Raw genomic sequence first — 14,157 nt, 5'->3', positions numbered from 1 at the left:
CTTAGGGTTAGAGAACAAACTGGTAGCGAAATCTGAGCTGCAAACATGGCTTTCTGAATCCTGCTCAGCATTTGCAATTAGTGAAAATATGTTCAGTTTTGCTTCCTCAGGCAGGCATGGATAATAGAATCAGTTGGAATCATTATCTATCTGTTCAAGTAATTATATGCTTATAAAATGTTTTACTAAGTCATAAAAACTTTTAGTTTTTGAAAATGACTAGTTTTTAAAAATTAGCTGTTTAGTTTTTAGAGGATCGTTATTCCGGTAATTATTCTAACATTCATTGAAAGTATGTAGATAAAATGATCAGTTTGATCCCAAGCCTGCCCTTATGTGGTGTAGATTGTTCCTTGAACAAGAGTGGCTAAGGAAAAGCAGATGTTGAAGTCTAGCCCATGGTTTACTTGGCAGCTGTTCACCCTGGCATATGGCTGCATTTGCCTAAATGAAGGGTTCTTTTTCTTATTCATCAAAGACACTGTATGAACTAGCAGTCAGTAGCCAGAATTGTACTTAACAAAATCATGCTGAGGTAAAATGATATAAAGTATTTTTTTATTCTATTAAATTTGATTTTCAGATTATTAGAAAAATAGAGTGCATTTACTCTAGGCAAATATCTACTAAGTGGGTGATTGGCAGCTTAATCATATGGATATAAGAAAGGACAAATGTATTTTTTGTAACCTAACATTATAGAAAATGAAAATATTTTACATATTTGAATGCTTTGTGAGTCAAATCATCTACACCATATTTTTGTACATTGGTGGTAATTACGGGTTATTCCATTTTTAGAAGGGGAAACTCAGAGATGTTAAATAACTTGACCAGATTTGCAGATGCACTCTGGTGGGACTGGATAGCCCAAGAATCCGATTTTGGCTGGAGTATTCTATATATATTAAGTCCATCTGGTCTAGTTTTTCGTTTCTTCCACAATTTCCTTGTTGCCCTCTGTTTGGATGATCTATCCATTGATATAAGTGGGGTGTTGAGGTCCCTTGCTATTATTGTGTTGCTTTTAATTTCTCCCTTTAGATCTGTTAATAGTTGCTTTATGTGCTTTGGTGCTCGTGTGTTAGGTGCATATATATTCATAAGTGTTATGTCCTCTTGGTGGAATGTTCCTTTTATCATTATATGCTGAGCCTCTTTGTCTCTCATTGCCTTTTTTATCTTGAAGTCTGCTTTGGCTGATTATCAGTATGGCAACACCTGCTTTTGTTTGTTTGCCATTTGCTTGGAGTATCATCTTCCATCCCTTCACTCTGAGCCTGTGTTTGTCTTTAGAGCTGAGATGTGTTTCCTGGGGGCCGCATGTTATTGGGTCTTGTTTGTTAATCCATCCAGCTACTCTGTGTCTTTTTTTTTTAAGGAAGATTAGCCCTGAGCTAATATCTGCTGCCAATCCTCCTTTTTTTTTTTTTTTTTTTTTTGCTGAAGAAGATTGGCTCTGAGCTAACATCCATACCCATCTTCCTCTACTTTATATGTTGGACGCCTGCCGCAGCATGGCTTGATAAGCAGTGTGTAGGTCCACACCTGGGATCCAAACCGGAAACCCTGGGCCGCTGAAGTGGAGCATGCGAAGTTAACTGCTGCACCACCAGGCCAGCCCCTGACTCTGTGTCTTTTGATTGAGGAATTCAATCCATTTACATTTAGAGTGATTATTGATATATGAGGGCTTAATAGGGCCATTTTATCTCTTGTTTTCCGGTTATTCTGTATTTCCCTTGTTCCTCTTCCTGTGTGTTTCTGACTGACATTTTAATTGGGTGACTTTCTATGATGGCTTTCTCGTTATTTATCATTTGGTCTCTGTTCTGATTTTTTGTTTAGTGGTTACCATCAGGTTTGTAGAAAAGATCTCATAGATGAGCTAGTCCATTTTTTGATAGGTTCTTATCTCCTTAGTCTGAGCAGTTTCCATCCCTTTCCTCTTCCCTGTCTAAGTTATTGTTGTCAAAACTTAGTCTGTTTTGTTGTGAGTTTGTGATTAAAGTGAAGTGATTATACTTATTTTTGGTGCTTTCTTCAAAAAGCTCTTTTTTAAAAGAAAGATATAGTTTGAAAATTATGTAGAACTTACCTATAAAATCATCTAGCAGACTTTTTAAAAACCGGTAGCTCTTTGACCACTTTTTCAATTCTTTTTGAGATTATTGGGGCATCTATTTTGGTGGTTTATATTTTGATAAAAACTCATCCATTTATAATGGTTTTTCAAGTTTATTGCTTAGAATTTTACATTATGTTATCTTTGAGTTCTTTTTATTCTTTTCTTTTTCTTGTATCTATTTTTCTACCTCTTTTCCCATTTCTTTTCCACTTACAGAATTATTGGTTTGTTCATTGTTTGTATCTTTTCCTTTTAATCAGGTTTGTCAGGGCATTATATATTATAGATGTTTTCAACTAAGTGGTTTTGGGTTTCCTTTAGCTCTTCTATTGTTTTATTTCTTGTTGCTTTTATTGTTTGCTTTCTATTTAGTTAGTTTAACCTTACTTTTATTAATTTCTTTTACCTTTTTTTCTTTAGTTTATTTTTAGTTCCTTTTCAAATCCATATTAGTTGTATATGTAACTTATTTATTATTATGTTTGTTTAATAAAAACACTCTACAGGCTATGCGGTTTTCACTGAATATAATTTTATTTGTATTTTATAGATGTTTGAGTTTCTCTGTTTCAAAAAATGTTTTTAGTTCACCTTTTCATTGTTGGCTTACTTGTTTATATAATTAACATCAGAAAATATGATGAAACATCTCCACTTTTTGGAAGTTTTAAAAGATTTTCTCTGTGGTCAAGTGCATGTTTTTGTTTCAGTTTTCTGTTACTCTATAACAAACTACATCAACATTTAGAGCTTTAATACATCAATAATTAATTATTTCTTATTGATTTTGGGGTTCACTTGATTCAGAGGAAGGATTCTTCTGCTCCATGTTGTGTCAACTGAGGTCACTCATGTTTCTTCACTCAGCTGTGGAATCTTTATGATGGCTTCCTCATATGTCTGGTGGTGGGTGGGATGGCTAAGGGCTGAATCCTTCTCTCTCATGTGGTTGCTCATCATTCAGTAGTCAAGCCCAAGCATCCTTGCATGGCAGCTAGAATCCAATAGGTCAAAAGTAGAATCTGCAAGACCTCTTAAGACTTGGGCTCAGAAGCTTTATGAATTTAGAATGTAATTTCCACCACATTTTACTGGTTAGGGGCCAGCTCAGACTCAAGGGGAGGGAAAATAGACTCTACCTCTTGCTGGGAGAAGTGACATATGTATATAGGGATGGGACAAATTATAGATGGTCATTTTGGGAAAAATCTATGATAGTTTTCGCTCTGGCCACCTGTTAATATTTCTCCCACATGGAAAATGTACTCTTCCCTTCCTTCTAAAGTCTCATTGCATTCTAGTTTTATCTTAAGTCTAGGATCTATCATCCGTACCAGGTCTAGATATGGATGAGGTTTCTTGGCACAGCTCCTCTTGATCCGAAGATCTTTTATCTTTTTAAAAAGGCAAATTATCTGTATCCCACCCCTCCAAAACATACCTAACATATACTACTGAGAAAAGGATAGGGTAACTGCAATAGATACTATTATTCAAAAGGGGGGAAACAGAAGGCACATGATCCAGAGCAATTTTGATACCCAACTAGATACATATCACCAGTTCTCCTTACTCTCTGGGTGGGGAATATACCTTGAGTAATGTCTAGTTTTGCTCCCTGGCAATGGTTCCCTAATCTGTTGTTCTAAGTAGCACTTTATTTTGCAGTTTGGTACATTGGTTCCACTCTCTGAATCATCATTCCTTTTTCATAACAAATGGCCCATGTTTGCAGCTGAATAGCTCTGTCAGCCTTCTTCCTACTCATAAAAAATTGGGGACCTAGAGATCTCTTTTCATTTTGAAATGTCTCTCTCGTTTTTAGTCTAATATGGTGATATTTTTCTTAAAAACTTTGTTTTCCATATATGTCATTGTGGTTCTTTCTTTGACCCCAAATCCACATCCATAATTCTTTCTCTTTTTACTTAAGATATGTCAGGCTTTTGTAAGATAATACCCTCAAGATTATTAAAATCCTGTTGTCTAATTAGGAGGATACATGAAGAATAATTAAATCTTTCAGAGGTCTTAACAAACGGTCTTATAGCCACACCCTAGATTTGACTTTTACTCCGAAGCTGTGTTTTATTATCAGTACCACAGCTTTGATCTTTGCCCTAAAGTAATTTCTTACTTTGAGAATTTTTTTTCAGGCTGAGATACTGTCCTGGATGCTCTATATGTTTGCTAATTTCTGTTTTAAAATTTAACAGTTCTTTCTTTAACTCATCTCTCTTCTTGAAGTACCTTATTTTATGTTACTAATATAAACCAAATAATACTTTTAGCAGTCCTACTGGAAATTTCCTTAGCTAGATCCACAAGTTTATTAGGTATGTTTTTAACCTCGCAAGTTACTCGTGGCCTGAGTTTTGTTAATTGTTCTGTCACTACATAACAGAGTGCCTCCCACCTTTTCTAGCCTCCAGTATACATTTTTTAGTCTCACTGCCTTTTATAGCCTCCGTCATAGATTTTTTGACATTCTTCCTGTCTTCAGCTATAGACTTCTTGCTACTCTTCTGGTCTCCACCAATAGTCTCTTTTTTTTTTTTTTTTTTTTTTCATTTTTTTTTTAAAGATTTTATTTTTTTCCTTTTTCTCCCCAAAGCCCCCCGGTACATAGTTGTGTATTCTTCGTTGTGGGTTCCTCTAGTTGTGGCATGTGGGACGCTGCCTCAGCGTGGTCTGACGAGCAGTGCCATGTCCGCGCCCAGGATTCGAACCGACGAAACACTGGGCCGCCTGCAGCGGAGCGCGCGAACTTAACCACTCGGCCACGGGGCCAGCCCCACCACCAATAGTCTCTTTACCACTCTTCCAGCTTCTCCTCACCTGCTGGACCCAAAGCCAATGCCTGATGTTTTAAGTTTTTCTTGTTGTGCCAACCCTGCATCTAGATATTTCTATTGCTTCATATCAAACTTCCCCAAAGTTTAGTGTCTTAAAACAATAATGATTTAGTATTTCTCACAATTCATGGGTTTGCTGCACTCAGCTAGGCAGTGTCTCTGTTTCATGTCATGTTGACTAAGATTATTCACACGGTACATTCAGCTGGGAGCTTAGCTAGAGCCAGAAATGTCCAAGATAGTTTCTCTCACATGTCTGGTGTCCTGTCATTCACTAGTCTAGCCCAAGCTTCTTTACCTGATGGTTGGGACCCAAGCAGGCAAAAGCAAAAACAAAAAAGCTTGTTATAGACTGGAATTGGAAGTCCTTAAAGTTTTTTCACCACGTTCTGTAAGAAGGTCATGAGGCTAGCCCATGTTTAAGGGGAGGAGTGGCATAGATTGGAATAAATTATCAGTGGCCATTTATGGAAATAATCCAACACAATATTCATTTTTTTGTAAATATTCTAATGACATAAAATAATGCACATTTTCTATTGTTAGGTATACCAGTTAACTTTTCCTAAATAACAAATTAATCCAAAACTTAGTGATTTAAAACAGCAGATACTCATTATTTTTCATAGTGACTGGATAGGTTTTCTCTCTGGGGAGGCTTGGGTTGGGTTGGATGGTCTAAGATAGCTTTATTCACATATATGAGGTCCCACTGGAACATCTAAGACAGATGAAACCTCTTTTTAGTCTCTCGTCCTCCAGGAGGCTAGCCCTGGGTAGTTTATAGAAGGATTCTCAGTAGCAAGAGAGCAAAACGAAAGTGGAAGTCTTCTTGAGGCCTAATTTCAGACCTCAGATAGTGCATTGCACAGTAGTTCTCTCTTATCTGTGGCTTTGCTTTCCACAGTTTCAGTTACCCATGGTCAACTGTGGTCTGAAAATATTAAATGGAAAATTCCAGAAATAAACAATTTATGAGTTTTAAACTGTGTGCTGTTCTGAGTAGAGTGATGAAATCTTGAGCCATCCTGCTCCATCCTGCCTGTGACATGTATCATCCCTTTGTCCAGTGTATCCTCATTCTATATGCTGCCTGCCTGTTAGTCACTTAGTAGTTGTCTTGGTTATCAGATCAACTGTCACAATATTGCAGTGCTTGTGTTCAGGTAACCCTTGTTTTACTTAATCATGCCCCCAAGGCACAAGAGTAGCAATGCTGGCAAATCAGATATGCCAAAGAGAAGCTGTAAAGTGCTTCCTTTAAGTGAAAAGGTAAAAGTTCTCAACTTAATAAGGAAAGAAAAAAATTGTATGCCGAAGTCGCTAAGGTCTATGGTAACTTTTATTACAGTATATTGTTATAATTGTTCTATTTTATTATTTGTTGTTAATCTCTTACTGTGCCTAATTTATAAATTAAAGATTATCATAGGTATGTATGTATGTAAAAAACATAGTATATATAGGGTTAGGTACTATCTGCAATTTCAGGCATCCACTGGGGGTCTTAGAATGTATCCTCAGAGCTTAAGGGGGGTCTACTGTATTCTGTTGGCCAAAGCAAGTCACAAGCCAACCCAGTTTCAAGGAATGAGGAAATAGACTCCACCTTTTGATGGGAGCTGCTACAAAGAATTTATGGCCATTTGTAGTCTATCACAGTGGAGTATATTCTCTTTTCTTTTCTTTCTCTCCCCCTCTCACTTTCTCTCTTTATAAAATTCAATTAAATGTGGATTCATTTTATTGTTTTAATTCTGTATATCCTTATTAATTAGAAAATAGGCTAGGATGCTATTTAAAGAGACCTCATATAATTCAATGACTTAAGATAGAATGTTATTTTTCTCTCATGGAAAGTTTGAGTAGATGGTTTCAGGTGGGTATGGTAATTTGATGTTGTCTGGGACTCAGTCTTAACTTCTTGCTCTCATTTCTCACTGAAGTTTAGAGATTTTACCAGGCCTTATTATTATTATTTTTTTTAAATTTAGCTCAAGGAAGTTTTGTTTTGTATTTCTTTCATTATTATTTCTCTTTCTTCTTCCTTTTATGCCTCTGAAACTAATATTTGTATATTATGAGTCCTAGATTTATTCTTTACATCTTGTATATTTTCATCTTGGCTTCTACTTGTAAGTTTGTTCTATGCTATGAGGTATTTCTTCCATTTACAGTATTCCTAAATGTGTTCTCAGAAGGAGCCTTTCAGCTAGACTTTTGGTGGTGAACACGATGCAGTCTATACAGAAGTTGAAATATAATTATGTCCTCCTGAAATTTATATAATGTTATAAACCATTGTTACCTGAATAAAAAAGAGAAAAAACTAAAGGAACCTTTCTCAATCTCACTTCCTCTTGAAGTTTTAAGTTAAAAAATCATGTTTTAAAAACAGATCTCAGGAGACCCTAATTGATGGCTCTGGTGACATTGATCAGAGATTTCCATCAGAGTTCTCATTCTTTCTTTCTAATTATTTTCTGTTTGTCCCTTTAGTTCTGCTTTATAGGGATACCTCTTTGGATTGTTCAAGTTGCTTAGTTCCATGAGATGGTTTATTATATTTCTGTGCCTGTGTATGGAAGTGAGTTTCCTGAGTACCTCACAGGCCGTATATAGAAACCTCTTGAGCAGTGGATGGAAGGTTTATTTTTATTGCATTGCCTGCTTCTGTTTTTATAGATGCTATGTCCTCTCAAATTTCAATGAGAATAAAAATGTAGATTTAAAGCTTTCTTTTGTTTTTTAAAATAACTCTGTTTCAGAAGAGGACATTTACTATACACTTTAAAGACTTTCTTCTATTTTTGTTTGGCTTTCATTTTTTTCTGATGAGAAGCAAATAGCCATTCACATCATCGTTTCCCTATCTGTAATTTGTCATTTTTCTTTGTCTGCTTTGAAGATTTTCTCTTTTTACGTGGTTTTTAACAGTTTGACTCTGATGTGTGTGGGCATGGTTTTCTTTGTATACAACAACTTGGGATTTTCTGAACATCTCGAGTATGTAAATTTCACCAAGTTTGGGAAATTTTCAACTATTATTTTTCAAACACTTTTTCTACCACTTCTCTCTCTTTTCCTTATAGGAACATAATTGTATGTTAGATATTTGATATTATCACAGATGTTCCTCAGTCTCTATTCATTTAAAAAATTATTTAAAAAAAACATTTAAAAAAGATTAAAAAAATCTTTGTTCTCTCTGTCTTTAGATAGAAATTTTTTATTGATGTATCCTCAAATGGTCTGACTTTTCACTGTCATATTCAATCCACTCCTATGTTCATCCATTAAATTTTTATGTTCAGATATTGTATTCTTCTGTTCTAAAATTTCCATTTGGCTGTTTTTTATAGTTTGTATTTCTCTGCTGAGATTTTCATAATTTTATTTAGTATGAGCATATTTTTTCTTACTTTGGGTATTGTTATAATAGTTTCTTTAAAAGCTTATATGCTAATTCTAAAATCTGGACTATCTTGGGATCACTCCCTGTAGATTGTTTTTTATTTTAATAATAAGTCTCATTTTCATTTTTCTTCAAATGTCAAGTAATACTAAATTGTATCTTGGATATTGAGAATGTCATTTTGTTGAAACTCTGTATTTTGCCATATTCTTGTGATGATTGGTACTATATTTCTTTGTTTTGCTTTAATTTATAATTAACATGATGGAATGCAAAATAAAGATTCTGTATTTAGGCAGCATTCTAATTGCATTTCACTTCTTTTAGCTTTTGCTAGGCTACCTAGAGTCTTCCCTATGCATATGTGATTCAGTGGTTAGAGGGGGACTTGGGCAGAGTTTATACAAACAGTTTGAGGCTCCTTCTCTCTGGCTCTCTTCTTTGTGTGACTTCTCTCTAACCTTTGCAGTGGCTGTGACTGCTGTAAACTCTGTCCTCTGGTTGGTAAGGCCTAAAAACTCAGGTTTTCTATCAGCTATTAGGTGCTCTGCCTGGCTCAGATTGTGCTTGCCCTCAGACTAGAAACCAGGAAACAAGAATCTTACCTAAGACTCTTCCTTTCTTTCAAGTCTCACCTTCTCTCAAGAATCTACCTACTCTTGGTTGCTCTCCAGTGCTGATATTTGTATTTCTTTCAGAGTTTGTGGTTATGTGTGGCAGGGTTTCTCCAGTAGAAACTTGCTCTGCTATACCATAAACAGAACTGAGGACTTTGGGTATGGCTCCTTAAACTGTCTTCCATCTGATGGAGAATTCTTGAGACTTTTCCTGTGTAATAGAATCCACTCATTCTCACAAAGCCAGAACTATGTTTATTTTGTGTTAAGGGTAGAGTTGCTTCTTTTCATAAAATTGGAAATGTTTGTATGTAAATATTTCAGGCCTAGAGAAAAGGAAAAATGAAATGTTTCATTTACTGTAGTTATAATTTGCCAGACTCAAGGTCACTTTGCCTGTGGAAAATCAATGGGAAGCTACAGGTATAGATATTATCCACCCATATGCCTGAGAAGCATACAGTAACTGTGTGCGCTCAAATTATCATCTTAGCTATCTTTGGAATTTAGAAAAGTAATAATTGTAACAGTAAATTAATAAAAACAAAAATACCAGAATGAATAATTTTTTTCCTTATATTATATTGTAGAAAGTAGCACATGCTCTGGAAAGTGAGAACAAAATCCTTCAGGAAAAACTGAAACAAGCTTTACAGGTAAAGGATATCATGTTCTTTTAAAATTGTTAACAAATAAAGGAAATATCTTCAAAGAACTTGTTAAATGAATAATTTTGACCTTGTAAACTAAGTCGTCTGTATATTTTACTGTTTTGCCAGGTTTTAAGTATATTCATTTTATGCAATAGCAATATGCTAATAAAATTAAATATTTGCTCTTATTTAACACAATCAGCTAGAAAGAGGAGTAAACTTGTTTAGTCAAGCAAAAAGAATCTATTTCAAACTGAGACAATATTAGATATAAAAGTAAAATCTTGCAGGCATTCCAGTTAAACTCAGTTAAACTAGGACTTTGGCTCTTACTGTTCTTTCTCAAATTGTTGCTAAACAATAAAATTAGAAATGAAAGAATCTACAAATATTTTCATAAGTGGATAGATAAAAGTATAATTATTTGTGTAGTACATAATTTTAATTCCAAAAAATACAAGATAACACACACATTTATTAATGATATAGTTTAAAAAGGTGGCTGGAGATAAAATAGATATAAAAAAAGAATGTTTCCTTTTTATCAGAAACAATCATTTAGAAAACATAATAGAAAAAATTGTATTCATAATGTTAGGATATCATATTTAACAAAAGATACACAGTTTTGTCTACTTAGAGTGTCCCTTTTATCATTATATACTGCCTCTCTTTGTTGCTCGTTGCTTTTTTTATCTTGAAGTCTACTTTTTCTGATGTAAGTATGGCAGCATCTGTTTCTTTTGTTTGTCATTAGCCTGGAGTATTGTCTTCCATCCCTGCACTCTCAGCCTGTGTTTATGTTTGGAGCTGAGATGTGTTTCCTGGAGGCAGCATATTGTTGGATCTTGTTTTTTCATTCATCCCACTACTCTGTGTCTTTTGATTGAAGAATTCAATCCATTTACCTTTAGAGTGATTATTGATAAATGAGGGCTTAATGCTGCCATTTTATCACTTGTCTTCCAGTTCTTCTGCATTTCCTTAGTTTCTTGCCCCATGTATTTTGGACTACCAATTGAGTTAGGTAGTTTCTATGATGGTTTTTTTTAGTTTTCTCTTTATTTATTATTTGTGTCTTGTTCTGATTGTTTGTTTAGTGGCTACCATGAGGTTTGCATAAAAAAATCTTGTAAGTTAGTCTATTTTCTGATAACCTCTTATTTCCTTAGACTAAACTGATTCAATCCCTATCCTATTCCCCTTCTAAGTTGTTATTGTCACAACTTATTCCATTTTGTGTTGTGAGTTTGTGGTTAAAATGACATGATTATAATTCTTTTTGGTGTTTTCCTTCCCTTTATCTTTAATGTTATAATTTTTTGCTAACCTGTTATGATAGACAGCTGCAATTTTATGATTTTGTCTACCTATTTATCTTCTTATTCAAGGCTTTGTAACCCCTTTCATTTTTTTTCAGGTATGAGGGCCTTCTTGAGCATTTCTTGTAGGGGAGATCTTGTGGCAATGAACTCCCTTAGCTTTTGTTTATCTGGGAAAGTTTTTATTTCTCCATCATATCTGGAGGATATTTTCACTGGATAGAGTATCTTGCTGAAAGTTTTCATCTTTCAGAAGTTTGAATATATCATTCCACTCTCTCCTAGCCTGTAAGGTTTCTGCTGAGAAATCCACTGAAAGCCTGATAAGGGTTCCTTTGTAAGTTATTTTCTTCTGTCTTTCTGCCTTTAGTACTTTTTCATTGTCACTGACTTTTGCCAGCTTTGCTACTATATGTCTTGGAGAAGGTCTTTTTACATTGATATAGTTAGGAGAGCGATTGACTTGTTTCACTTGTATTTCCAGCTCCTTCCCCGGGTTTTGGAAGTTCTCAACCATTATTTCTTTGAACAAACTTTCTTTTCTTTTCTCCCCAAAGCCCCAGTACATAGTTGTATATCCTAGTTGTAAGTCATTCTAGTTCTTCCATGTGGGATGCCACCACAGCATGGCCAGATGAGCAGCATGTAGGTCAGCACCCAGGATCCAAACTGGTGAACCCCTGGGCTGCTGAAGCAGAGCACACAAACTTAACCATTCAGCCTTGGGGCCAGGCCCTGAACAAGCTTTCTGCTCCATTCTCATTCTTTTCTCCCTCTGGAATACCTATAATCCTTATGTTGCATTTCCTAATTGAGTTGGATGTTTCTCAGGGAGTTTCATCATCTCTTTTTTGTCTTAGTTCTCTCTCCTCCATCTGGAGCATTTCTATATTTCTGTCCTCCAGACTCTTGACTCGTTGCTCCATTATATTAGTTTTATTATTTAGGGAGTCCAGATTTTTCTTTATCTCATTTGTTGTGTTTTCCATCTCCAACATTTCTGATTTCATAGAACTATCTGTGTTTTCTTGTAACTCATTGAGTTATTTTATGATAGCTATTTTGAATTCTCTGTCATTTAGACTATATGTTTCTGTGCCTGCAGGATTGATTTCTGAGTGCTTGTCATTTTCCTTATGGTCTGGAGATGTAATATATTTCTTCATACTGTTTGACAGCATGTATTTGTGCCTCTGCCTAGTGATGGTCTCTGGTCATGGCTTCCACCTGCTGCCCCTGGGTAGGGGTCAAGAGCTGTGTATTCTGAGCCCACCAATATCTGCTACTTGCTTGCTCCAGCCACTGCTTTTCTAACTGCACAGGTGCTCTGGGTGACTGGCTGGGCTGGAGTGCAGGGCTAGCAGAAGGGCACTTTCTTTTGCCTGCACAATCCCAGGGGCATTCTCACACTGCCCTCAATATCTGCTCTCGTGGGGTGCTAGCTTGATGATGATACAACTGACATACCTTAGTTCCACTCTATGGGGCTTTCCCATGGGCTGTGAAGGGACTTGGATGGCAAAGGTGCTCCCATAGACAGCCACCCCTATGCCCTCTCCTCTTAGAGCTGCATGGTCCAGAGCCCTGGGTCACTGCCATTGGGAGAGGGAGAGGTGATTCCCCTTACTCCCTTCTACTTCCTCTGGGATGTCCAGGACCTCCACTTTTAGGCATATGGCTGTGTGGGTCTCTCAGATGTCTCAGATTCATATACCAATGTCGTCTGTTGGCATATGAATGTCCCTTTTGTTGTACCTTAGGGGGAGACTCTAAGGGGAGACATCACTCTGCTATATAATGCTGACATCACTCCAAAAATACATAGAGTTTTATATGAAGAAAAATATACTTTACTGAGAGATATAGATGAACGGTGAATAAATAGAAATTTATATTTTTGGTTTTGAAGCCTCAATATTATAAATATTCCAGTTTTCCATTTTCTCCAAATTGATATACAAACTTAAAGAATTTTACTTCTAGATACAAGTGGAATTATTTTTGAAGTTAGAATTATTACAGGATGTATTGGGATAAGAAACTGGTGATTATACAAAAAAAATTAAGGAGGATTTGCTCATCCAAAAATCAATATATAATGTAAAAGTATAATAACTAAAGCAACGTGGTTCTAAATTTGGTACTGAATGAAAAGTCCAGAAACAGATTCAAATGAATATAGTAATTTAGTATTTTATAGTTTTAGTTATTAAATTTTTTCCATAGAAGGATAGAATAGTCACAAAAGTAAAACTACTATGAAAAAAGTAAACTACTATGAAAAAAATGGTTAGGTCTCTAGTTCATGTAATGCACCCAGATAAATTACAAATTTACTTAGGATCCAAAAGTCATAAATGAACTATGATGATATTACAAGAAACACTGAGTAACAGTTATATGGTCTTGGCTAGAGCAAGGCCTTCTAAGCATTATACCACAAAGGAACATATTAGTATATTTGTCTATATATAAATTTAAAACTTTTTTATGGTAAAAAAAATCATGAAGTATAAAAATAAAGGGAAAACTCTTTACAGAATGTTTTAGATGAAGATCTTTTACAGATCTACGAAAAATGTGGATAGCCCTCCCCCTAAATAGACAAAAGACACAAGCAAGCAAGTCGTAATTTAGAAACACACATGGCCAATAAATGCATACAAACATATTCAATCTTACTGGTTATCAAATAAATTCAATTTAAGGTAACAGTGGGACAGAGTGTTTTTTACCTGCCACTTGGTAAAAATTTAAAGAACAGAAATATTTAATTGTGGATGTATGCTGAAATGAGCAATCTTTCACCTACTTCTGTTATCAGTACAAACTGATACTTTTCTGGAAGAAAATATGTAGTCAAAGACTTGGAAAAATATAGCCTTTTAATTGAACCATTGTACTTCTAAACATTTATTGTAAAGAAGAAAAAGTGTATAGAGATTTTTGTGCAAGTATGTATAATATAAAATTTTTAATAGCAAAAATGTTTAAATTATCAATATATCCATTGATAAGAAATTTGCTAAGTAGATTAAAGTATATTATTAAATGTACTTCTGTTACTTATTCTGATTTAGATATATATTTATTGTCATGGAATCATATATATGACATTTTTTGATGAATAGAGCATTTTATGTGAGTATAGTATAGTATGATCCAAC

General features: G+C 35.0%; 1 protein-coding gene across 21 annotated transcripts in view; it reads left to right on the top strand.

Moving 5' to 3' along the window:
* Positions 1-14,157, top strand: part of CCDC7 (coiled-coil domain containing 7) — a 460,046-nt gene that overhangs the window by 120,099 nt on the left and 325,790 nt on the right. For all 21 annotated transcript variants that reach the window (XM_070255438.1, XM_023632305.2, XM_070255443.1 and 18 more), the window contains one exon: positions 9,606-9,671. In XM_070255438.1, coding sequence (XP_070111539.1) covers positions 9,606-9,671 — 66 coding nt within the window. The remainder of the gene's footprint in view (positions 1-9,605; positions 9,672-14,157) is intronic.

This window comes from Equus caballus, chromosome 29 (assembly GCF_041296265.1).
Source record: "Equus caballus isolate H_3958 breed thoroughbred chromosome 29, TB-T2T, whole genome shotgun sequence".
Lineage (NCBI taxonomy): Eukaryota > Metazoa > Chordata > Mammalia > Perissodactyla > Equidae > Equus > Equus caballus.
This window is presented reverse-complemented; position numbering and strand designations above follow the sequence as displayed.